This window comes from Vigna unguiculata, chromosome 11 (genome assembly GCF_037176805.1).
Source record: "Vigna unguiculata cultivar grain cowpea cultivar isolate G323 ecotype 2 chromosome 11, ASM3717680v1, whole genome shotgun sequence".
Lineage (NCBI taxonomy): Eukaryota > Viridiplantae > Streptophyta > Magnoliopsida > Fabales > Fabaceae > Vigna > Vigna unguiculata.
In genome coordinates, this window is record NC_140802.1 from 43,246,943 (window position 1) to 43,273,428 (window position 26,486).

At 31.1% G+C, this 26,486-nt stretch overlaps 4 protein-coding genes across 6 annotated transcripts; 2 read left to right on the plus strand and 2 right to left on the minus strand.

Annotated features, from left to right (window-relative positions):
- Nucleotides 1-1,899: 1,899 nt before the first annotated feature.
- LOC114170577 (uncharacterized) lies at nt 1,900-4,081 on the plus strand. Of its 2 annotated transcripts, none has more exons than XM_028056084.2 (2): nt 1,900-2,040; nt 2,550-4,081. In XM_028056084.2, exon 2 carries the CDS (start codon nt 2,613-2,615, stop codon nt 3,396-3,398), a length of 786 nt encoding a protein of 261 aa, XP_027911885.1. In that variant the 5' UTR covers nt 1,900-2,040; nt 2,550-2,612; the 3' UTR covers nt 3,399-4,081. The 2 variants fall into 2 exon arrangements, with proteins under 2 accessions (XP_027911885.1, XP_027911886.1); XM_028056085.2 differs by having other exon boundaries at nt 1,901-2,040; nt 2,579-4,081.
- Nucleotides 4,082-4,153: 72 nt separating this feature from the next.
- Nucleotides 4,154-6,859, minus strand: LOC114168682 (gamma-secretase subunit APH1-like protein). Its single transcript, XM_028053587.2, has 6 exons — nt 6,638-6,859; nt 6,269-6,424; nt 5,613-5,698; nt 5,203-5,328; nt 4,801-4,928; nt 4,154-4,531 (listed from the first exon to the last, which is right to left on the minus strand). Exons 1-6 carry the CDS (start codon nt 6,748-6,750, stop codon nt 4,391-4,393), a joined length of 750 nt encoding a protein of 249 aa, XP_027909388.2. The 5' UTR covers nt 6,751-6,859; the 3' UTR covers nt 4,154-4,390.
- Nucleotides 6,860-8,175: 1,316 nt separating this feature from the next.
- On the minus strand, nt 8,176-13,805 carry ATNTH1 (DNA glycosylase superfamily protein). 2 transcript variants are annotated; one of them, XM_028053604.2, is made up of 10 exons: nt 13,292-13,791; nt 13,102-13,165; nt 12,476-12,541; nt 11,100-11,218; nt 10,361-10,427; nt 9,620-9,711; nt 9,312-9,449; nt 9,130-9,234; nt 8,733-8,816; nt 8,176-8,576 (listed from the first exon to the last, which is right to left on the minus strand). In XM_028053604.2, the coding sequence occupies exons 1-10, from the start codon at nt 13,562-13,564 to the stop codon at nt 8,427-8,429; spliced, it is 1,158 nt and encodes a 385-aa protein (XP_027909405.2). In that variant the 5' UTR covers nt 13,565-13,791; the 3' UTR covers nt 8,176-8,426. The 2 variants fall into 2 exon arrangements, with proteins under 2 accessions (XP_027909405.2, XP_085524702.1); XM_085668576.1 differs by having other exon boundaries at nt 13,102-13,805.
- Nucleotides 13,806-17,857: 4,052 nt separating this feature from the next.
- LOC114168361 (uncharacterized) lies at nt 17,858-25,944 on the plus strand. The gene is made up of 11 exons (XM_028053145.2): nt 17,858-17,986; nt 18,663-18,829; nt 19,289-19,862; nt 19,955-20,105; nt 20,579-20,689; nt 21,297-21,660; nt 23,076-23,321; nt 23,740-23,809; nt 24,707-24,864; nt 25,317-25,383; nt 25,577-25,944. The coding sequence occupies exons 2-11, from the start codon at nt 18,692-18,694 to the stop codon at nt 25,723-25,725; spliced, it is 2,028 nt and encodes a 675-aa protein (XP_027908946.2). The 5' UTR covers nt 17,858-17,986; nt 18,663-18,691; the 3' UTR covers nt 25,726-25,944.
- Nucleotides 25,945-26,486: the final 542 nt, after the last annotated feature.

Below are 26,486 nucleotides of genomic sequence, written 5' to 3' on the forward strand. Positions count from 1 at the left end.
CATTGTTTTGGTTTCTCCAAGTTCTTGATTTTATCAACTACCATTCTTGGAGTATATTCATAATCACTTTCCAATAGAACATTGTGAAATTCATCCATTGGATAAACACATAAGGGATCGAGCCAAAATATTTCTAACTCATCCATATACTACTTCATTTTTGTAAAAGAATCAATAATACACATCTCACCTTGATTTAGTAAAGCAACTTCCATTTGTAAGTTAGAGATTCGGAGAATATATCTTACGAATATTTGGTTTTCAAATCGTTCCATATGTCAAATCTTCAAATTTTTTAAGCTTTAGGGTTTAGAGCTTAGTTATAAAAGATAATTTTTTTTAATTAATTTACACTGAAAATATTAGTGATTTTGTTTAAGCTATGAATTAAAATGTATGTATGCTTTATAAGGAATAATTAAGTAGTGGAGAAATATTATCATTCTTTCAATGAAAAAAATAATAATCTTATTATCAAAACTAAATGATCAAATAGGAAGTAATAAATTAATATAATATTACTAAACTTTCCATCATTTTAAATAACTTTGAGTTTATTCTAAATAAAAAACAGTGGTTAAGAAAAAAATTCCTTATAAATATTATTCATTTGATAAAAAGTAATAATTAGTGATTTATGAATACTTCACACCAATAACCAATATATAAAATATTTAGTGTGAAATTTCAAAAAATCGTAAAGCATATTTCCTTCCGATGTCAAAATCTTTAGCTCCCATGAAAAAATATGTTTGTGCCTCATTTATCTATAAACTATCTATAAAAGAATACTTAATCATCTGTTACATGAAAATTATTCCAAATGAAACTATAAATTATTTAAAATTACATAATAATTTCTAAAATTAAGAGGGAAAACGTATACATGAGAAAACAAAAAGTTCATTGGGTGTAATGACAATTGTTATTTTCCTTTTGAGGCTTTTGGACAAAAACATGTAAATCAATTAGAAAATAATATTCTGTCCATGTTGGTTCTATGCACCTGATTCAGTGCCTCTGTTATGACGGTGCCTTTTGGTCGTTATTGGATGGCCAAAATTTATTTTATTTTGGATTTTGATTAACAATAAATAAATATAAAAAAATAAAGCACTAAAAAAAAGAGGAAAATCAATACCACTAATTTTTTTATTTGAATTAACTACAGAAAAAAAAATAGAAAATAAGAAATTAGAGAGGAAAAAAAGTTAAAAACAACAAAAAAGCAGAGGATAACAATAAAAAATATATAAATATATTCTTAGTTTATATAATATATATATATATATATATTATATATATATATATAACGATAGTTTGATTTTATATCTTGTAAAAAAAAGTCTCTGTTTTTAGTTTTCTAAAATTGAAAATTTCTATCTTTTATATTTAGTATTACGTGACATTTATTTATTAAAGAATTATGAGTAAAAACTTTGTAGTGTATCAAAATAAATAATTACTATTATAATTTGCAACTCTATATAATATATCAAAATATATATGATGTTTATACAGGATTTGAATTCACAGTCCATTTCTCAATCCCTCTCTTTATAGGAGAAAACAAAATAATAAAGTGATAATTAGGATACAAATGTATATAAAGTGTTAATAACTAACTGTTACTGATAAATGTGGTTTGTAGAAAAAAGATGGGAGAAGTCACTGCCCCTTGTGAACTTGAAGTGAAAAATTAAAATTAAAATAATGAAATGGAAAATGGTCTGATCATATTCTTCAAGAATTAATTAATGGCCAACAATGAGTGGACCATTAAATTCACCAATGGTTAGTGAGAACACAAAATTCCAAACTTTTCTCAGTGCTTTGTTTTTTGGTTGAATTTCTAATACTACAGTGCAAGTAAAAGACAGTGTTCTACCTTTTCATCTTTACTATTTAAGTACTGTGCTGTATTCTGTCTGGGCATTTTCTTTCACCCAAAATTTTCTTTTTTTCATTTCTCTTTCTCTCAAAATCCCTTTCTTTGATCAAACTCATAACATGTGGTGTGGTTTCCAGAGTAGAAGCAAGGTAATGATATAGAAGCAGTTTTTTTTCTTCCATATGATGTTTTTTTCACCATGCCTGCATCTGTCACAGGTTATAGTTTTCTGTCATCAAATTAAAATCCAAAGGCTAAAATCATTGCCTCCCTAAAAAGTTGCTTCTGAGTGGCTTATGATTTTCTTTCTATCTGATAATGTCTATTGGTAGCTTTGATCCTTTTTTTTTTGTCTGTTAATTTATTTACATGAATGCGTTTATCAGCCAAAATATTTAGTTCCAACACAGCCATATAAGCTTAGATCTTAGGTAACACAGCAGATTAGGCACAATTAGTTTGTGAATTATTTTCCAAATATCACTCTTCAATTCAATGTAATTACACTATTGGGATGTTTCTCTTCCTTTAACTTCGTGAGTTTGTTTAACTACTAGATTTAGCTAATCTTTGTAACGAGTGTTATCCTTTAACCTTGAACCTTTTCTTGACTTTTCTCTTTCCTTTGTGATTTTAAAACAAAAATGTATCCTCAAAGGACAATCTCTGATTAATCCAATTTAGCAGTGAGTGACTGTTGTTAACAAGAAGAGCCACTACAATGAGTTTGACTGGAACTGTGAATGATGCAACTGCTACAAATTCTCCTTGTGGCTTCTCTGAGACTAATTGTGGATCTTCATCTAACAACAGTTCCACTCATATTTGCATCAACTGTGACTTCAGCTATGATGATTCTTTACTCTCTCATGAAAGTGAAGACTCTGAGTGGATCTCAGATTCAAAGTCTAATCATGGATTGTCATCTGAGAACCCTTTAACTCCTCTGAGCACCAATGGAATAATACAGTGTGTCAGATCAGAAGATAATATTTCAGTGGAGCATCTTTTAGAAATTGAAGACATTCAAGAGTTTAGTACTGATGGACCACTTTTTTGGCCATATGAAGGGAAATTCAGCTGGAGTTTTGAGGAATCTGGAAGCCCGTTTTGCATCTCACCAAGGGGAGGGCTTGTGTTTGGTTCTAGATCAATGACACCAAGGATAAAGGAAAGTAGTGAGAAAGGCCATGAAAGTATATGCAGGGTATCATGTGCACAAAAGATGAATGGTGAGATAGTAACTCCACCAGAGTTGAATGATGAGAAAGTTGCATTTAAAGGCACAAAAGATGACAACAAAGTGTTATGTGTTGACAAGACCCTGGTTAATGAGGATCATGAGTCAGATTATTATGACCTTCTATTGGTTAGAAAAGATTTTTGTTTGGATGAAGAAGAGCCTGAGATTTCAATTGAGACACTGGTGGGGCTGAAGGAGTTTGATGGACGTGAAGGGCTTGATTCAGAGTTTAATGGTGATGTGTTCATGTTGGAGGAAGCTTGATATTAAATATCAGAATGACAGAGTTACCATCACTTTTTCATAAGTCCCTGCCATTTTGAATTGTTTTGGTAGAATACACATACCTTAGTGCAGTTCATTTAAGAAGATATTTTTAAAATGTATCGGTTCATTTCTCAAAGTACAATTGTATCAGTTCATTTAATACAATATTTAAAAATGATTACAAAATTATAACTCTTAGCTTAGTTGTTAAACTAATAAATCATTTAAAATAAATAAAATAGGAAAAGGAACAATATTTTGTAAGTACTTTTGGAATTGTTTTTAATAAAAGTCTCAACAAGCCTTGCATTGGAAAGAGCTGGTAAGGTATTGCCATTGTTTCCAAAAATCCTTCCCTTAAACTATTTTTATGTGCTTCTTGGATTTAACATATCCAGCTTAAAAATATATTTCAAACCTGGCTGCACCAGATTTGAATTTCAAACACATAACAAACTAGCGGATTCATGAAGTAACTAAGATTGAATTCAAGGAGATAACACAAACACTCAACGTAATATACCCAATTAACATTTCACAAATGAAATTTCAAAACACTGACCGAAATTAATTTATGGAAAGCCTCTCATAATATACATGTTAATTTTCATTTTCTAAATAGAGTTCATGGAGATACTAATTTCAGTTTTTTCTTTTATTTTTCTGTTCTAAAAGGAACTTACGGAAAAATTCTTTCACACATGTTCTTAATCTACTATATTTTCATTTTCTAGATACTAAATGACCAATACTTCAACAAACTGGCTTCTGCAACCAAAACTTGAATGAACCTAATTACATTGACGATAAGTAAAACTGTCAAATACGAAAAGAAGGTGACTTTAAGCCCCGCATATTGTAAGAAGATGGGAGCATCAAGTCAAGGAAACACCTTTTGTGCAATATAACTTCTGCTACCTTACGTATTCCAACAGGTATGGTAAACAATAAGCAACTATAGGGAGACTTTTTACAAAAATCATCAATTACTATGAGTGACCTGGCCTGATTGGGTTTTCTGTCAATCTTCTCCAAACCATCCTCCCACAATGAACCACGGTCAAGATAGCAGTGAAATAAAGAAGAGGAATGCCAACAGCGCAACCACCAGGCGCCAAATTCACCAGTGTCTGAATAAGGAAACAGCAAGCCAAAGAAAACAGTGTAGTTTAAGCATTAATTGATGGCAAAAATCATAAAAGAACAGTTACATTCCAAAATATCAATTCATAAATATAATTCACAGTATATACAGGAGACCTTTTAATATTACAGTTTTCATGTTTTCTGAAACCTACTAAAATTCAAGCAGACAGGCACCACTAGTGAAAGATGGATGGTTACTAGTTACAGTTGTAAATTTTAGGGTAAAAATATAATCCAAAGAGTGAGATTTTACCACCATTCCTGCAACAATGTGAACAATGGGAACAAAATACGTATCCACTTTGTTCCCCTCTGTATACCCATTAAATGCGATGACCATTGAGAATGTGTGGATTGTGACAAATGCAAGAGCAATTGTTGCTGCAATGTATATAGAAAACGGTGAGCTAATTGCAGAAGTTAATATTAAAAATCAGAGCTATTGCTGTTTATATATAAAATTTGAGACTTATTGGGAGAAAAACGCTATCAAAGATTCTCACGAGGCAAACCTAATCCAAACTCTATATAAACTCAGATCAATGATATGAATATGCAATAAATCCTTAGATGGCAAAGTTTTCAAAAGTTTGAAGCTGTAAATCCCACACTATTCATATACATGCATACAACAACCAGCGGTGGGAAAACTCACCAGAAAGAAGGAAAAATGGAACTTTTGAACACCTGTCAACAAAATATGTTGCTGGACCAAATGCAGGAGTTAATAGGCTGATGCAGAAGAACACGGCATGGGCAACACCATGACCCAACCCACCAGCTGTGAAACAAAACCAAAATACATTTTACTAAAAAATCACAGTTTATCATTCATAATCTAGATCATATACCAAAAGGAAAATATCTTTTTTCAATAGCATCTTAACAAGTTATTCATTTTATCAAACAACTAAATTAAATCAAGGATCCAGTTAATCGCCAAAACAAAGAGACTATCATCAAGGTTAAATCCAGCAGCTGACAAAACCAAATAGCTAATAAACTAATCAAAAGTTGATCAAACAAATGCAATCTTCATGGGCATGAAAGCCCCCATATTATTACCCAGAGCAATCAGCATCTTATCTGTCAGGAGAAGATGTGGTTTTGATACTCTGTCAGCAAAGGCATCTAACATGTCTTCTAACCTCCTACAAAATATCAAAAGGAAAATAAAATAGAATAAATAATCCATACACAAAAGGCAAAAGCAACATTGGTATAGCAGATCAAATAAAACACTTCGTACAAAATGGTCAGCAAGGTTAAATTATATTGTCAAATAGTTTCCAAAAGCATCAAATAACAGCAAGGTTAAATTGTAAACTCTGCGTTTATATCCAAAACTATTTTCCTTTTAGTCCCTGCAACACAGTTGTTCACAATTTAGCTCTTACTGTTCATCTTACAGTTTATTAAAGTTATAAGAGTATCACAATTTTTTCACATAGGGACCAAAGCAAAATCGGTAGGGATCAAAATATAGAATCCTTAATGTAGGAAAGAACTAAAATAAGGACTATTTTTTTCACGTACATCCTAAAATGAAAAAAACAGTGTCAGTTTTTCATATAAGACTAAAATGTAGATTGCTATGCTACCATTTATATACAAAGGGACTAAAATGAAAAACGGTGTAAGCTGTAGGAACCATGTTTTTAATTTAACCTAACAACAATATCATAGCATTGGAGAAGAAAACAACAAGAATATAAGCTTACTTGTATATTTTCCAGAAGAACAGCCTCAGACCTTCTTGAAAAGCAACAGATGAGAATATAAGAATTCCAAAAGGCCACCAAGCGCTTGTATTGAGGGGCAAAAACCCCCTCCATATTCCAGACAGCACAATCAAACTAATAAGCCACAACAGTGTACTGCATTCACAAATTAAATCAACACAGCAAAATTTCATAAGAATCACACATAAATATTTCATTTGAAGCCAATAGACTAATCATAAAACCCTAGTTCGCAATGAAGAGTAACTAATGAAGCAAACAGTGACATGGCGAGGGTGAATTGCAAAATTGTAGGACACAGCGTTTGTGGTTTGGTGAGATCGATGAAAATAAAGGGAGCGTGCGTACCTGGAGAGAACAGTGAGAATGAGGAAGGGCTTTTTGGAAATGACGGAAATGAAGAGGGAGAGAGAGGGCCCTAACGCTACCAGAGCGTAACCGATTCCTGCTGCTACCGTCATCTCTCTCTCTCTCAAAGGAACAGAATCCGAGAAGTCACCAAACACTTCCCAAACTCCTCTGCTCAGCTCCTCCACTCGATGAACACCGAGTCACTCATCTTCTGATCCGAATCGCTATTCGGGTCGGTTACCAAAGATCATTTCACTGTTGGGCCTGACGAAGTATACATATGGGCTAAATCATGAACAATGAAACCCATAATAGCATGTACTTATACTAGCTCTGAAATTAGTACATGATTAGATTATATTTAATTTTTCTATAGTTAATTCCTATTAAAATGACTAATAATTATTTTCAATTTTTCATTATGAACGATGGCATTATGAACTATGACATTTTAGAGTCCAAGGAAAAAAAATAAAAGAATGTAAAATATGGAGGATCACATTATAAAAATCACATTTTATGATAGATAAACAAACTATATCTATTATATAGAAAAATCTAAATAAATACATGAATTCATAGTTTCACACCATTTTTTTTTCCTTGCAAAGGAGATCATCTGATAAAAAAAAACACTCATTTAAATAATTGTTAATATTCTTTTGTTATCAATAAGAATTTTGTAAAATTTATGACTTTTGATTTCTAAACAAATTATAAATTTTCACTTAGTGTATTATGTGATTTCTAACACCCTTTTGAAAATTTTCCAGTATTAAAAAAACTAAAAGTAATTTAATGATAGAATTTGGTATATATTTTTATAAAATGCAAAAACTATTTAAAGCCATTTCAATTCAATATTAAGCTGTTAGATAAAATTGAACATAAACAATTTTTCCATAAAAAAATAGCATTGATTACTTGGATTTAAAGTAAAGCATGCACTAAATTAACTATTAATTCCAAGTTAATGGTTTTAAAAAGCTAAAAGTCACTACTTTTATTTTTACGTGTAATTGCTTCATTCTCAAGAAATATCCAAATATATTACCAACCTTATGAAAAATATTTAAATTGCATATTCTTATAACTCAAACATGACTCAAGTCACTTGTAAAATTTAAATAAATAATGTTAAGAAGATATATAACTACATTATAATATATTAGTAAATCAACTTTCATTTAGTCTGAGTTTTGTGATGTTGAATATCAAAATTAATTGAATATCAAACCTTCTATTCTCACACGTAATGTCTTTGATGTGAGGGTGAATGTTTGAAATCTGAAGGTGAATAAAGTGATCACATTATAATTTATTCTCACACTTAATGTTCTTGAAGTGAGGGTGAATGTTTGAAATCTCAAGTTGACTAAATCGATATTATTATAAATGAATATAAAACTTAACCTTAAAATGTATTTAGGTTTAAATATCACCATAAGAAATTAAACTCTGGGGGCAAAGAGACATGCACATATCAAACTTGGATGAATTATTGTTTTTGCACAAAATAAAAAAGATAGCAAAAATATAAAAATCAAGCTTTTAAAAACCCTTAAGTTTCATACCATCCAAAGGTGAATACATGTATTCTTACCCAAAAAAAAAAACAAGAAATATACATATCTAGATGTGGGGCAGCATGTAACGTAAGCCCAACAAGAATTTGGTCACAGCTATACCTAGAAATATGCATGTGCATGCCAAAATAGTGACAAAAAAGGAACCAAATTCCACAAAAATTAGTTAAAGGTTAATGTGTTTTTGGGAGTGGTGAATGTTAAGGCTTCTTGTTCAGCCCGGGCTTTTTGGGCTTGGAAGATGGGCTTGAGTTTGAGGCCTCCTTGAAGGCAGAGGGACACAAGTCTCTTACACTGCATTCTCCACAACGAGGTCTTAGAGGTGTACAAATTGTTTGTCCAAACCCTACCTGTTATATTCAAGCCACATAAATAACTGTAAGTGTTTAAATAGCTACCTTACTCAAATTTACCATATAAAATTAACTAGTGAAACAAAACATATCAAATTAGAACAAGAAATTGTGGGATAAGATGATTGATTTGGTGAAGAGAAACAAACATACCAATAGAGGGTTTATTGGAACCCATTCTTCCTTTGGAAGCCACCGTTGCAGAGACTCTCTTGTCTCTTCAGGTGTTGAAGTTTTCTAGCAATTTGAAGAAGATTGGTAACTTTCAATTATGACCATTAGACACCACAAGAATTTGGACTCTCTGATTGGTTCTTTGGTGTTGTCTCTCTACTATGCCTTTACAATACACTGATTGACACTAATTTTAATGTGTTAAAATACATTAAAAAGAATTATAACATACCAACATAAGTGTATTTTTATTGCTCAGTAGAGGACAGTACCAAAAAATCCAGTAGAAAATCTGGACTCTTAGACACAGTAAGAATAGAAACTAAAACCAAACCAATTGAAAGAGATTATGCGAAGATGTCAGACTTAAAGGAACCTGTTTTGTGCCCAATCTTGAGACCCACCCAAGGCGGTTGCAGATGCGGTGGACATGAGTATCTACACATATCCCTTGGACATTGTTCCATCCAACATTCATAACCTAATGTGCAGTAACAAGATTCACTTCATAGATCTAATGAAACATGTTGCTTGAATCAGAGAAGCGGTTACACATACCAAATGAGCCATCTTAGGACCAATGCCTGGAAGTAACAGTAGTTGGTCAATTGAGCTTGGTATGTCTCCATTGTACTTCATGAGACAAATATTTGCAATTTTTTTCAAGTTAGTGGCTTTTCTTGTATAAAACCCAACCTGGAAAAAATGCACAAAAGTACAAGCATAATCACTTTACAGAATGAAGCATAACCAAAAAGGAATTCAATTGATAACAGCAAGCTACTAGTATTACATAGTTGCCACTTGAATTCAAATTATTTGGATCACAAGAGTGGCAATAACTTCAAAAGAAACAAGGAACATACAGGGTAGATCAACTTTTTGACTGTCTCTTCATCTACATTATTGATTGCTTCAGCTGTAAGCAGATCATTTTGAAGAAGGCGCTGAATTGCTCCTATTCTTAAAAACACACTTGTAAGCATGACAAACATTTTCAAGCATCTACCAAGTATGAACTACATACATTAAGATTGTTTGTTTAGATTACCAATTAATTTGCAATACAGAATTCAATCTATATCAACATATATAGATAATATCCATTTTTGCTAGTTTGCTCTATCAATGTTCATTTAAATTACTTCAAACGTGGAGAGACTAGTTTGCATTTAACTTACAAATCCACTTTTAGCAGCCTAAAAGATGTTGGTAAGCAGGTTTTTGTCAAACATGCAGACCTACCAATCTTTCAAGCTTTCTCAGAACCTAAAACACAGGCATATTGAACTTATTACCCAAATCCAAGCCAACCTAAATTCAACCCATAACAAGCCACAACTTTCTAGACATTAATAATCTCATATGTTAACCAATATTCAGTTCCTCTATATTTTTCATCTCAATAAGTTGACATAAGAAACTTCTGCTACTATGAAATATTTTACTTGTGACAAGTCAATGCTTCTAACCTCATAAGGTAAGAATGCGCCACGTATTTGATAAAAAAAAAAAAAAAAAAAAAAGAACATTATCATCTACAAAAGCCAGCAAACTTATCAACAACATTTTTTCAACCCTAAACTTCAGATGGCATATATACTTACCATGAGTAACTGGATCCTTTGTTTGGCTAGATAAAAGAGAAGATACCAGCACAGCAAATCTTCTCTCCTATACACAGAAATTTTGATAAGCGTAAACTTATTCACATCATGCTTCACACAAAATATAGAAGTAAAAGGGATTACAATGTCCCTGTAATCACGACAAAAATATGAGAGGAAGAAATATATCTCACAAAAAGGCCATATTAGTATGAGAAGCCAACCAATCAACTCAATACAAGATTACACATATGACTAAGTGTGTGTTTGGATTACCGTTTGAGCATCCAAAAGTCAGTTGAAGAGTATTGAAAGTCACACCCACTTGTTCGGCAATTTTTTTTTTTTTTTTACATTTCATTGAGTATTAAAGAGATCCAAACTGTGGCTGCATTCAAAGCAACACTTTTGATGCTTTTCCATCAGATGACATTTCAGTTTCATTCAACCAAACTTAACTTTTTCAACGGTAAGCTAAACACACTAACTAGTTTGGTCATCAACTCATCATCATCTACTAATTGAATGAGTAATTGCTATACTGGTTGATGATGAATGACTACTGGAATTTTCAAATAGACAGCATTCACCATGTTGTCTTTTTTCTACCAAAAAAGTTGTTTGGCAAGCCATATCTATTCAAATGTATATTTAGCAATCACCTTCCCTCGAAAGCAACAACACAGAAACCAGTAAATAAACCTTAAATTTTCATCACAGATCAAATTAATATACAGACCTTGGGAGGTAGTGTATCACCAGCTTTCTCACATCCCATAGTATCCACTGGTGCATCACCAGAACACCTCATTTTTCGAATCCCCTCAAGCACCTTTTCCCAGTGGGCAGGTGATACACCTATATCATACATGAACTAAATAATTTAAGCTCAATCGCAATAGATGGGATGTAAACTAGTTTCAAATTAATATGCTAACAAAACTGTTTCAACAAATAAATTTTAATTTCCCGGTAAAAACTAAATGGTGTAAACTTCATTAAATAAATTCCTGAGGAAAAGATAAATCTAGAATTTAATCAACAGGCCGAAAACAGAGCATTTGGATGCATACATAAGGAGACATGAAATAAAAATGGCAAAGTTCAGCTAAATCTCAGCTTTAAATTAATATGTTTACTACATAGTGCTTGTGTATGCATTTAAGTACTCTGGCAAACACAGTATTTGAATGCATAAATAAACATTGTTGAAGTAGCGAGAGTCTGCTAGACTACCTTAATATTTCCTAGATCAACAATTTTAAAAGCATTTTATTTAAAAACTTTTTAGGGAAAACCCTGTAATTAAAACAAATTAAGTTTGATCTAAAGGGGAAAGATTATTATAAAAAGGAAGCCAAGAGTTCCAATTTTCAATTTTCAGCACTACTAATTACTGTTTCGCAAGTTTGACACACAATTAGAACTTTTCTCAAGTATTAATGCATTCAAAACAAATTGATATCAAGGCGAAATCTATCTTAACATAATTATTAACTTCATCATCCTAAAAGAAGTAACTAAATTTTCTAAATTTTGATATCACTATTTCTCTATGCTGAAATAAAAGAGAAAGTGGCACAGGTTGAATATCTGTGAATGGAGCACATGGGATTATGTATTTATAAATAGGAAAATAGAAAGAGATGAGCCTAAGTCTGTTACATCTAACAGCTTTGATAACAAAAATATGATAAACTGAAAAGGGGACATCTAACACTCTAAAATATTGATTTTGGACACAAACACCCAAATATTAATCGATTGAAGCATGTCAGATCTTTGTCACCATTCCTGTCCAAAATTGGATGGTTAGAAAATGAGGGGCTTGATTTCTTTAATTCCAAACTAACCGGAAATTATTGATGAAATAAAAATCTGGGACATCAAAATTTTGTCAAAGATGATCTTTTGAATACTATATGGAGCAAGAGTTTAGTAAAGCCATTCAGAAGTAGTTCATGGATTCTCTCTAAACAAAGCAGGTAACAAACAAAGCATCGTTTCTCTCTAAAACTGTTTTCCCATTATATAGTGAGGGAGGACGGAATCCAGATTATTTTCTTTAATAAGCAAACACCTAAAAAACTTGCATTAATTATTTCTAATTCTTACCACCAGATCTAGTTGAGCCAACTTCACTTGCCACTGAAGCCCCGTCTGATTCCATTTCAGATTTCACTGGAAAAAAAGAGCTTAATGTATGAGAACTCGTTCCTTCAATCAGAATAGATGAACATGAGAATGTTTGGTTATACAGTGAGTAACTAGGCAGGCTGTGTCAAACACATTCATGCAAACTTCTAATTCAAACCCTGGTTGAATATGATAGAAAAGTTAAAAATAGCTAATAATCACCTTTGTTAGTGTACACCAATATATCTTTAACTAATTCCAAGATAAAACAAAGCAGCTAATAAAATAAACACCATAATTATTACTTTGTTACATTTATACCTTTCCAAACTCATTCATATGTTCCTATTCCTTTAGGTAACCCCATTTTCTTTTGGTAACCCCATTTTTTTCCTTCTATAATGCACTATGTTCCGGATCAATTTATTCTCAGATCACTGTGAAACATTCATGACACTCCTAAAAAGGGACCATGTAGCTGTTGTGAAAGTAAATATGCAAAGCACATAAAATATTACGTCGTAAATAAATGGTTCAACATGGCACAACTGAAAGCAGGGAATATCAATCGACATTGTAAACTAAAGGGAAAAAAAGGTACTGACCACGCCGAGTCAATTTATTTGCTCCACAGTACGCAAATTCTTCAATTTCTGGAAGGCCAAGAACCTGATCATATAACTCATTGCAAGTCAAAAACTTTATTATAACAACACGAAAAGCCAAGGATTCATAACTCAGACACCCATTGATCCATTTATGCAGAAACAAAAGAAATGATGGAAAAGTTGATACCTTGTGATCCTGGGTTGATGGAAAATGGTCCTCTCCTTCAAGTTTGACAACCATGCTTCTGGGTTTTTTATTTCTCCGGACAAAGACGCGAACTTTGGAGTGGGAGGCTTCAACAGAGGAAGTGGGTGAGTTGGGATTGGGGGAAGATGCTTTGCAAAAGGTTTGAGTTTTCTCAGACATGATCACGCCCAACGGAGAAGAAACTGAAACGACCAGTGATAGATTTGAGAGTTGCGGGACCAGAGACATTTTGATGTGTGAAACTGTATACATTTTTATTTTTTGTTTATGAAAATAATTTTTTCGTGTACTTTCAAGATTTTGTTCTAAATTTTTCTTATTTTTAAAAAGTAGTTTTCAAAAAAATACATGGAAGATCCACACTAGTTAATTGGTAAGTTCAATAAACATATCTTGGATCGGTATGGAATTTGGCTGAAATTTCCAATTGAGAATATCCATGAACCTCAGAGAAGAGAAATAAAGATGTAATATTTAGCACTGATATCTTATTGAACTTCTACAAGATCCAAAAATTTCAGAGAAGATTGAGCTTATGGTTTATAAACCAATATTTCACAGTGAAGTTTGAGTTCCATGAGGAAGATGAGAAGGTCATGGAAGGAGGGTGGAAAATCAAAAGAACATGGTTTATTTTCCTTATAGTCTTGGTTATTTATTTTTAAGGCAATTTATTCAATATTATAACAAGTTACTATGAATACTATTATTTAACATAAATTTTATTTATAATTCCTTCCATACTGATCCATACAATTATAAAGGGTTAAATATGTTTTTTGTCCCTCAAGTTTCAGTGATTTTTGGAATTAGTCCATCATCAAAATTTTATACCAATTTAGTCATTCATCTTTCAAAATCCGTGAATTTAGTCCTTTTAACCAAATTTTGTTAAGTTTATATGACGTTTCAAACACATTTCATGATAGTATTTAAGTTAACATCGAAGCAAAAATGTGTCAAACAGTGTAAATAATTTAAATACTATCATGAAATGCACTTGAAACGTCAGATAAACTTAACAAAATTTGGTTTAAAGGACTAAATTCATGCATTTTGAAAGATGAAGAACTAAATTGGTCAAAAGTTTTGATGAGGAACTAATTCTAAATTTCACTGAAACTTGAGGGACCAAAAACATATTTAACCCAACTATAAAAGCTAGATAAAATTCGAGACTCCAGAGTATACAATATCTCATATGTATTTGGTTATTGCTTCTAAAAATATCACTTTTGAGATCGATATAAATTTAATTTTTTTTTTCGTTTCATTCTTTGAAATGTCTTTCCGTGGTGGATCTTTAAAATATTAATATGTATTTAAATTTAAGTGTTAGAATACTACTTAAAAAAATATTAATTAATCTAAATATTTAACTTATTTAAGCATCGTAGATATCATAGATATTGACTTTATAGATCATAACAAGTTTAAGAATTCAAATACTCATATATATATATATATATATATATATATATATATATATATATATATATATATATATATATATATGGTTAAATATCGGTACTTATCCTTAGTATATAAATTCATGTTAAAATATTTGTAAGTTATTGACTTAATTGATCGTATTATATTTCAATTCAATTGGATGTATGATTTTTAAATTATTATATCAATGTTCCCTTCATTAATCAAACAATATATTTAAACATTTATCATTTTCAAATAAACACTTCTCAATTTTAAAACATATAAATTATATTCTAAAAACTGTTTGAGCGAATAAGTACTCTAGAGTAAAACTCAATCACATTTATTTTTTATTAAATTATAAGTGATAATTAATAGTTTAAACTGAAAAACATCAAAAAGAGTTAACTTATATTTTTATGGTTGAGGAAAAAGATTTGTGTCACGTGAAAAAAAAGCCAGTGATTTTATTCGATTGTATTAGTGATGAGATACATAATGCACACTTAATTTTATGATGAGAAGTTTGATTTAGGTTAAGAATATGCAATTAAATGATGTGTGTGGTTGTGATCATGTAAATGTTTTATGTTTTAATTTGTGGTTTTGTGTGTAATTTAGTTGACTCTTGATTTTTGATTGAGTTGAATGGTTGGAAGTTGAGAAATTAGCATAAATTGGTGGGATTGGAAGTTAAATTGGTATGATGATGTGATTGTATTGAGTAACCTATTAAATGATTATATAATTGGTGTTGGCAAGAGTTACAAAGTTCTTTGGTGAATGATGGTTTTGCTTGAATGTTGATTGAACTGAGATGGTTGGATTTTATGCAATTGACTTAATTGATACATTTTGACAACTATTTTGGTATTTGTTTGAGTTGAGAAAATGGTAGAATGTATCAAATTGACCTAATTGATCGAGCTAAAGCTAAACTCTCATATTCAATGTGAAATTTGTCATGATGATGGACAGTAATAGTAGGGTGCTAGACAATAGTAATGGAACGTTGGACGCTAGTTAAAAAATAATAGTCTCACTCGTGTTAGGGCATCGGACTTTGGGTGCTCATGTCACATTGGGTTTAGTTATGTGCGTGGTCTTGGTACCGCTGGGTGCTCACTTAACAGTAAATTCTAGGAATACTTAACGTTAGGTGCTAGTGTCGTACTGTTGGGCGCTTAATTGACAATGAGCCCATGGGTTACTAATGTTAGGCACATTCACTATATTATGGGGCGTCATTCTAATTTGTGTAATATCTTTGATATGTTTTGTGAGTCTTTCTAGTATTTGTGCATTGAAGAATTTTTTTATGCAGGTTTCACTAGGGTGTGCATTGAAAGTAAAGACTCTTTTAGAATTCTTATAACCGTGCAAGGGATTAATCTTTTGTGTGGTAACTCAAAGAGTATTGAATACCACCACAAGTGCATAATTTCACAAATATGACTCAAGTGCACTTATCTAAATCAATTGAGTCTAATTACATGTATGAATGAGTGTAAGGTTGGTGATTGAATATAACCCTTTCATTAAAATGAGTGGATGCTATGTACATATGTGTTGATTTTTTTCAACTAGCTTACTATTTTATTTTCGTCGGTTGTTTTACTTGTTTGTAGATCCATCTCAAGACAGAAATAATGCACCCTTCTAAACATTAGAACTCCTTTTATTTTAAATTTAAATCTTTTTGGAAAACTTGTAAAAGTTAAAGTTTTACTTGTTATATTTGTTTTTATATTTGGGATATAGATATGTATTCATACAGCGATGGATCTCATAGATAAATGTAATAATGTGTTATATATTTTTGTTTTTAATTACTGGGTCATTATAAACTATATAATATTTTATGTTGTAATATAACAACACACCATTAACCCGTTGGGGAAAATGAAAAATATTAATATTATATTATTTTCACTTATTTTCTTTAAAAATAGTTGATTATTTAAAAATGTGTTTGGTCAATTTACTTCACAATTTTCAAGACAGATTTTTACGTTCCCACAGACTAAATTTTAGAGCACGAAGTTATTGCTTTCGCATGGACCGAAAATAAACTAAAAATAACACAATAACACACACTACGTCAGTGAGTATAGCAACAATTGTCTTAAAACATCCAGCTTTAAATTTTTTATTCCTTTTTTAAATCAATTATTATTATTTTTTTCTTAAGATCAAATGCATGTTGACAGACATGTACACTAATAATATCAATATCAATATTATACAATTTATACCTTACAACTAACAAACTACATTTAATAGTATTTTTTTATATGCCATTACTATTCAATGTCTTTAATACTATTACACCTTACAATTGATAATACTGTTTAATGTACAATTAATAATATTAATACTACACAATTAATTTAAGGTTATTACACCCTACAATTAACAATATTCATAACCTATAAATATATTAAATATACAATTAATGACTTTAATACTATTTTTTGTTTTGAAAGAAAGCTAATAAATTATGATTACAATTATTTTAATCGTAGTTATATAACTTTCTAACATACTCTATTAAAAATAAAATAATATTATGAAAAAATTAATTTAACCAGTTAAATTACTAACCTATATTCATCTGAACTCTTAATTACAAAAATATGATATGACGACAAATCCTAAATGATGTTTTTTTTTTCCTCAAATTTTAGTTAGCACACTTGTGTACAATCTCAAAATTATTTAATATGAAAAAGTATAACTTGGTAAGATGTAAGTAAAATATTTTACTATTACAATAATTCCAGAAATTAGTAAAAAATCATGTTAGTTATTTTGGTTTTCCTATTATGCTGCATATTCATAATTTTATACATTCTATATCTTTTTTAAATTAGAAAGTTTTCCTTATTAAAACATCTATAATTTTAATATAATCCTTAATTGTACCGTCTTCTATCATGGAAATTCTAAATCTAACATCTTACAATATGACGTAATTAAATATAAAATATAAAATTCAAAGAATTCAAGAAAGAAAAAAAAAATAAGTCAAAATTATTTATTTGGGAAGATGTGTAAAGACTCGTGTGTAACTTTAGTATTCTCACGGGTTTGTCATATATATATATATATATATATATATATATATATATACTTTTGCGAAAATCAGAATACAAAATGCTCTCATAAGGAATTTGTGTGCAGTGTGGAATGTATGAGCCAATACTTTGAATTGAGCATTTTTCTCTCCTTCGGCTAATTGTGAGTTCTCTTTTAATCTGCATTTTCTTTCTTGCATTGCGACTCCTATGAGATTCTGTCTGGCCTTTGGAATCGATTAAATTATTTATTTTCCATTTTTTGTGTTTCTTTATCTTTGTTGTTTTTCCGGCCGAGTTCCGGTCTATCTAAAAACCTATTAGGGTACTCAATGTTCAAAAACTACAAAACTGAGACAAATTTTGTTTAGTGACTATACTAATAGACCAAAATCATGTGAAAAAATGAGAAAATAATTTTTGAAATTTGTGAGTCAAATTTTTATGTTTGATAATCATGCATGTTCAATCAAAGATTGTCTCTTTGTAAGATGAATATTTAATTACTTATACAATTTGTTAAGCTTGTGTTTGGATGATGATCATTATTTAAAATAATTATTTTTATTTAAAATTAGAAAAATATATTTTTCTAATATAAATTTGAAGGTAATAAAAATTAGCTCCATTAACTTTTTATGCATGCACTGTTGTTAATTATTTTTGTCATTTTTTTTTTAATTTTTCTTTTGAGAATTTTTTTCCTAAAATTTGATTGTGAATATTCAATTTTGGTGTGAGTTGTTTCTGAGTTATGTTTCAATAACCATAGCTTGTGTTTTATTTTCTTCTTACACTTACACTTGATTCACAAGTTAGTTTTGTCAACATCAACACAGTTTCTGAAAGGAGGTGACAGACCTTGAACATGGTTTCATCCGATGTTTGTCCGACTGAGGATGCAGTTAAGGCATTTATAGAGCACTTGGTAGACCCATTGCTGCCAGCAAAGTCTTCTGTTCAGGATAACCCATCACCGTATCAGCAGAATTTAGTAGCAAGACAGGTGTTTATTTTGTTTACCTCTCTGTGTTTTTATAGCTATCCAACCATTAACCTATGAGGTTTTTTGGACATCTTTTTTTATAATTTGTTTTATTGGTTGTTTTGAGGAAATCTTGACTTTAGGAATTACTCAACACACTAAAGATTGTTTTCACTTATATTTTCCTTATTCTTACTTTCTATTTAGATTACTTTCATGTTTTGGTTGCATGAAGTATTGAAAGCATGGTTTTACCTTGTACATTATGACTACGATGCTATTTCATTTATTTATTTTTTTCCCTTGTGCATCTCATTAAAAATGGAAAGAAACAATCTATGTTCATATTACCTTATGATTTATAAACTACAGTATGATTTTAGATCTATAGGAGAGCATGAGGAGGATAATATAACCTCTATTTACTGATCTTCCTATTTGAGTTTTTTTTTTTTTTTTTTTTTTTTTTTTTTGTTTCAGGTGCGTTCGGCTGTCTTACTTTATAATTACTACCACAGGAAGCGGCATCCAGAACTCGAATATCTTCCATTAGATGAATTTTCCAAGTTGGTTGTAGTTTTGAGGCCAGCTTTATTAGCATATATGAAATTCATGCAAAATTCAAATGAAGAAGAGCTCACTGACGTGGAGAAGCAGCTATCATTGACAGAAAAGATGATTATGGAAGCGTGTGATGTATCTAAATCTTTAGATGTATCAAAAAGTGTTCCTAATATAGAGGGATGGCCCATTACAAAAGTAACTATCCTTTTAATTGACAGTAAGAAGGAGAAATGCTTTTTGCTGTTTGGTTCCATTACCAATGGGGTATGGTCTCTGGTAGAAAAAGGTTTGGAAACCTCCAGCCAAAGCTCCAGCCAAAGTTCTCTGGGGTCGAAAGGTCTGGTTACCTCCAATCAAAGTTCTGAAGTTACATCAGAAACAAAACAACATAAAAAGAAAAGAGTCCTTAAAAAGTCTTCAAAGGATGAATTAAAGGTCAACGAAGATGTGTTTCTGCAAGTTGGATATTCTGCTATAAAGGAAGCCACCGGTAATTATTGCATTTTTTATTTTAATATTTTAATTTTATCATGTGCTTCTGAGACACAAATAGCTGAGTATGATTCGTGTTCTATGGTACAGGTATCGATAATACTGATATTTTTCTTTTGGAGAGTGACACTATCTATTCTGAGAGCATAGAGAAGGAAGCTTCTCGCTTTTTTATAATGCAGTGCTCCAAGACAATCAAAGAAGAAGTTTTTCAAGTTCCTCTCCAAGATTTAATTAAAAGGTTAGTTTTAATTACTATTGTGTGATACTCAGATTCTGATGTTCTGATGACAGGGAAATGGAGCTTTGTTCCGTCCAGCATTCAGGTGGAGTCACGTGTTTTCTCCCTATTGCAGAGAAAAACGTACTCATGCTCATACTGCAGTACTCTACATTAATGTTACTATTGAATCAAGTTTTGAATTATTTATAAATCTTTGAGAATTAAATGCTATATTAGCCTTCTGTTTTGTTACTATAAGAAAAATACAATAATGCAAAATGTTTTTGCATAGATGAATGATTAATTGTTAGCAAAAAAAGTTGCAATCTTATTTAAAGGGTGTGTTTAGCTGCAGTCTGTTTCTTCTGCGGTAATAGTTTTTTTTTTAATTCTTAGATATTTGTCTCTTTGCGTTTATATGACCTTCACAAAGAAGTAAAGCTGACTCTGTACACATGTTTCTGAATAACATTTGTCTTCATTTTGCACAGCTTGCAGGGTCCTTTGGTCACTAAGAGTTCTGGAAGTTGGATGATCACTCCTGTAATGGACTACTTCCATGTGCTTCCATGTTATGAAATAATATCAAAGTGGATATCCAGGTTGACATGTTCTCCTTTTGTAAAAAAACAGTTTTTTTAGATTTTAGCAGTATTTTGAATTCCATATTCCTTAAGGAATGATATTTTACTTGATGCTTCATGATTTCATCAAGTACACTTGATTTGAGGTGGTAAGTTTAGCACCTCGGGAAAAGATGTAAAAAGTACAAATATTGTCTGCTTTTCAAATTTCATTTCAGTTACAATGATCGTGCTTAAACCACTTGTTCATTCATGACACTAATTTCAGTTGCACTTTTGACTGAGTCTGTAACATCAAATTCACTGTGGGATTTACTAATATTCTAGCATTTCCAAGACTTGATATCATAGAATTTAAAGATATTCTTTAGTGTTAACATATAGTTTTTCTCAGAATTACCATCTGTCACAAGTAATAATGTAAAGTTAATGTATGAGAGTTTCTAATATTTGCTCATGGAGTTCCTACATGCTTATTGGATTATTTTTGGAAATTTGTTTCAAGATCCATCCATTAGCTGTCTCAAATCCTTAATACAATGTTCTTCTATTTTTAGTCATTTCCACTTTTTTTTTTTGTCTCTATCTCCATTCACTTCTTGTGTAATATATTCTCTCTTGGCAGAGAAGCATTCTCAAATACTTTGCAAGATACAAGGGTAACTGAGAAAAATATAAAGGTGGACACCCCTGAAGTGACAGAATTTTGTGTAAATGAGGACATGTTTACTACTAATGATAGTAAGCCCAACAATGATAACATTGATTCACCAAAGCAGAAAGAGAACACCGGATGTTACACACTTGCATTATCTGATTCTATATATGAGCCCATGGAAATGACCATGAATGAAAATTCAATTTTAAAATCACAGATCAAAGAAAAGTGTCAGTATATTAATGACAATACTGTACAAGTTGATGAAGATCTTGAAAGAAATAATCCATCTGTGAAGTATAATTCTAATGGCTTTGCAAGTGCTGTCAAGGTTTGTAACTTGCTTACTTCTATAGTTATTGAACTTAACGATTTCCTTAAATCATGTTCATATGTGCTTTGTTTGGTTATCTTTCCTAATAATTTTTGTGTTTGGACGAGTTTTTTTGGATTCGGGGAGCAATTTTACGTCTAAAATTATGATTATTTTGGCTAGATTTTCTTTTGACTCCAAGAAAAGATCTTTTTCAAAACACAAGCTTTGTGATGTCTTAGTTAACCTATATTTTAGCTATTTAAGTATCCTTAAAGCAAAAATTTTCCAAAATTGAAAACTTCCTATTGTGTGCACGTCATATAGTTGCCATACTTTTGGCATATGCTCTCTTAGGTAACCTATAACTTATCTATACAGAAATCCTTGATGCATAAATACTCCAAAATTGGAAACTTACTATGTTATATTATACATACATGCTTAAATTAGGACTATTTTGGCTAGATATATTTCTTTTTGCTTGTGGAAAGATCTTTTTCAAAACACAAGCTTTGTGATCTCTTAGGTAACCTATAATTCAGCTATATAAGTATCCTAAATGCAAAAAATACTCCAAAATTGTAAACTTACTATTGCATACACATCATATAGGCGCCATATTTTTGGCATGTGCTCTCTTAAATGGTCTCAGAATCATTGTTTTTGCCCAAAACCATTTAACTTTGGACCTAATAATCAATATATATATATATATATATATATATACACACACACACACACACTAACCTTTTCTGACACTAATTTATGTACACTTGTACAAATGAAACTAGGGTACCATATCTCTCAACTTTAAAAGAAAAGATGTTTCAAATAATTTAGAAAAGCACTTGAAAAATAAATCATCTTCATGTTTAATAAACTAAGGCCCTTGAGAAAAGATTCAATGGAGGGGCTTCTGCTAGTTTTGAAAAAGGTTGGCCAAAAACACTACCTAAGAGTTGCATTTTGTGAATAATTCAAGACTGTAATGAAGATTGTGACTTCATTATGGTATCTGTCCCTATGAGCATAAAAGCTTAGATAGTTGCCAAAGTCCAGAAGAGGAGTCCCCATAAGTAATTATCAACTTATGATAAAGTTATAATAGTCAAATTTATCAAAATGTTCCGTATGTTTCATTCGTTAAATTCTTTTGGTGAATATTAATTTAAGCTTTGTAAAATTGTCAAATGGTCATGTTTAATAATATTCATGAAATATTTTTAATACTATTATTCTATTAATATATAAATATTATCATTAATATGTTGTTGCTTAAGTTCTCAAAATTAGTTTTTTTTTTCAAAGTTTATTAACTCAAATAATAATTATGTTTCTAAATGAGCTGCACCTCTCTGCTATCCATGATTGTTGAGCTTAGTTCAGTTGTGTATCATCTGTAATCTAGCTGAATGCCATTGTTTTGTTAGGCTTTAAATGTTGATTCAACAAATATGATGCTCGTTACTGAAGGTGGAACCAACAATCTTGCTTCTTTGCACAATAGTTATGCCAATAGGCCCAATATCTCACCTGATAAAGGCACTGTAGATGGCTGTATTCAGATTGCAAATCATTCTGAGTCAGATCTAGAGGAGCTCAAAGTTCTTTCAGATTCGAAAAAGATGTTGACTCAAACTGCCCTAGCTGCTTTGTTACGAAAGAGGAATGAATTGGTAAAACTTCATTGCTTTCTTCTAATTACAATAATGATTATAGTTTATATCATTCTCAGTAGCTATGAATGGGCACTGAGAGCATACACTCCTTATCGTAGAAGAACATATATGCATGTAATCTTAAGACATATATGCAAATGTAATAGTAACTTCGTTGAATCCATACTGTCAGTCAAGTATCCATCATTTTTGGCTTACCTACGGCTAAGCTTTTAATTTTAGAAATAACTATCGAGTAACACATGTTACCTGATGTACATGCTTGCATGTGTTGTTGTGACTATTAAAGCTGTATCTGCTTCCATAGCCATATCTACTATGCTGGTTTTACTTAGATTTAAGGATTACATTGCCTGTTTTGAATGTTAAAAAAATCTATATTTGCATATATCTGAGATTTAGTTACTCCATTCAGGCCCTTCAGCAGCGCAAGATAGAGGACGAGATTGCTGTTTGCGATAGAAATATCGAGAGAATATTAAGTGGTGTGTTTTCCTTTCAGTGTCCTGCGTTTTGCTTCTATGGTATTTTCAGTCTGACCCCCTACCCCTGTAGTGATTCTCATGGTTTATCCTCTCCTTATTGTTATTTTTGTTCTTATTGGTATTAATACTGTTATTTTGCTATCTATCAAACTCTAGAGTAAGTCTGATACTGGTTTAGGAAGTGATTATTGACTTCTTTTAGGCATTTTTATCACTTTGTATGATTATGTGTCATTTGAAAGGTATTCATTCAGCTCAATATTGTTTCTATTCAACCTCTCCGCCCCCTTTTTTCTAGGGTCTGCCCATGGTGTTGGGATCTTCCAAATTCAACTTTCCTAAAAAAAATTTCAAAATAATATCACTAGCTTTAGAAAAAATATCTGTATGGTGTTGAGATACGAAGTCGACTCATATATATATATATATATATATATATATATATATATATATATATATATATATATATATATATATATATATATATATATATATAATATGCTGTGTTGTCAAGATATTGTGAATTCAACAAGCATGTTATGTCCAAGGAGCGGTTAACAAAAAAGAGTGCTTATCCTTGATTTGTGAATATCACTCCAATTTTATTTGTCCACAAACTCAAGCGGCTGAGTATCTCTGATATGCTAAATGAACAATTGTGTTAATGATCAGCTGCTCTTTTTCCTTTGCATCTGATTGCTTAGTATGTGATGGCTGATATATGCTATATTTGCTGATTAAAGTCCTATTATATACTATCCTGAAGATTTTTTAATGGTAGAATTAGTTAGAGCCTGAGAAAATAATTGACTTGTGAGCTGTGAACCAGATTTACTAGAACTAAAGATGAACTGTGAACAAGCACTGATTTTTCATGTGTCTTTTGGACAAATGTAGACGGGGAAGATAACTTTAGATTAAAGATTGAATCAATTATAGAAGGCTGCAATGATACATGGCTCAAGAATCAAGAAAGGGTGTTTGGACAACAAATCTCACCTCTTAAGAGGAAAAAATTGTCAGAGGCTGTTTTTATCAAACAAAGCTCATGCCAGGTAAGCAATGTTCTATCTACATACTTGGAGTAAAAGGTGAAAATGTTGTCTCTTATATGATGCTTTATTATTCGATTTAGTAGTGTGCACACAGGATCAAATGGTTGTGTTGCTAATTTCTAGGAAGCATTGTTTCTGGTAGACGTAAGTACTGAAGTTAGAATGAAATGGTTTAAAAAGTATGTAGGGTTTAGGGTATGTTAATTGTGGTAAATTTGAACAATGCCGCTCATGGCATTGCTTATACGCTGCTTGGTTTCATCTGTACAATTGTACACATTTTTACTACTCGCTAAAAGCTCATTTTTGACAAATGACTTATTTTCATTTTGTGCTGTGTACATCTCTGTAAAGCACCTCAGTTTGACATTATCACCCACCTTTGTTCTGTGATATTTTCTTTTCTTGAAATAAAAGAAAATAAATTATTTAGATGTATGGAAATCTTGCAGGAACTAGATGATATATGTCGCACAAACAATTGGATCCTGCCAACTTATCATCTATCTCAATCAGAGGGTAAGGCTATCAAACCTAGACTTTAAGCGCAAGCAGCATAAATTCTCTTTATGAATGAAGAAATAATTAAGATTTGATCATTGTGCTTTTTGTTCACGTTATTAATGGCCAGTAGTTATTCATGTGTCTATGTTGAGAAAATATTATACACCCTAATCTGAGAAATCAAATCTAACAAGTGTTTCTATTGAAGGTGGATTCAAAGCCAATGTAACTGTTAAAGGAGTGGAGTTTCAGTGTTCATTTGAAGGTAAAATGTGTTCCAGTCCTTCTGAAGCAAGAGAATCAGCTGCAGATCAGATGATAACTAACTTGAGAAGTATAGCAAAATTAGAAAAGTGATATTGGAAGCTTAGAAATGATCTGTTTCCCTTTTGGTTACTAGTCTTCTCTAGAATTACATCAATCTGGCAAAATATCATGTCAGTTTTTGATCATTTTTACTCAATTCTGTTAAAATGACTGCACTTTCTAATCTCTTCGGTTCTGGGATCTTGCTTTTAACATAAATGATATTGCTTTGTGATTAATTCTGGTCAATTATGTTGTTTATTATTTCAATTTTTCCCTCACCTTTTTTCGTTTACATAGTTGCTAAGTAAGGTCGTGCTATATCTTATTTTTTTTCCTCGGTATATATCCTTAGAATGTATTTATCAAATTATTAAATGTTTCATATTTTCACATCTTAATTGTTCTTTTACTCTGTAAAATCGCGTTGTACAAATAATGATTTTTGAGTTTTTTCTTGTGAGACGTAAACACAACAAAAAAAGGACCATTTAACAAAATAAACTTGTAAGGGAGAAAAACAGGTGGCAACCAGCAATGAGCTTGGCAACGAAGAAAAAAAAATGAAAAGTATGATAGAGTCACATACACAGACCAATAACCCACCTGCTTTTCGACCCTAAAATATTTGGAATATTTCTAAGAGATATTTACTTGTAAAGCGTTTAGAAAGAGTCTCTCCATAACAACCTGTTACAGGTCCCAATACTACTAACATGGTGATCAACTTGTATAAGTTCTTATATGCAATTTTATCTTGTGGGAAAAAAAATATCATTTCAACTTCAAACTCCACCAGTCATGATCTTAAT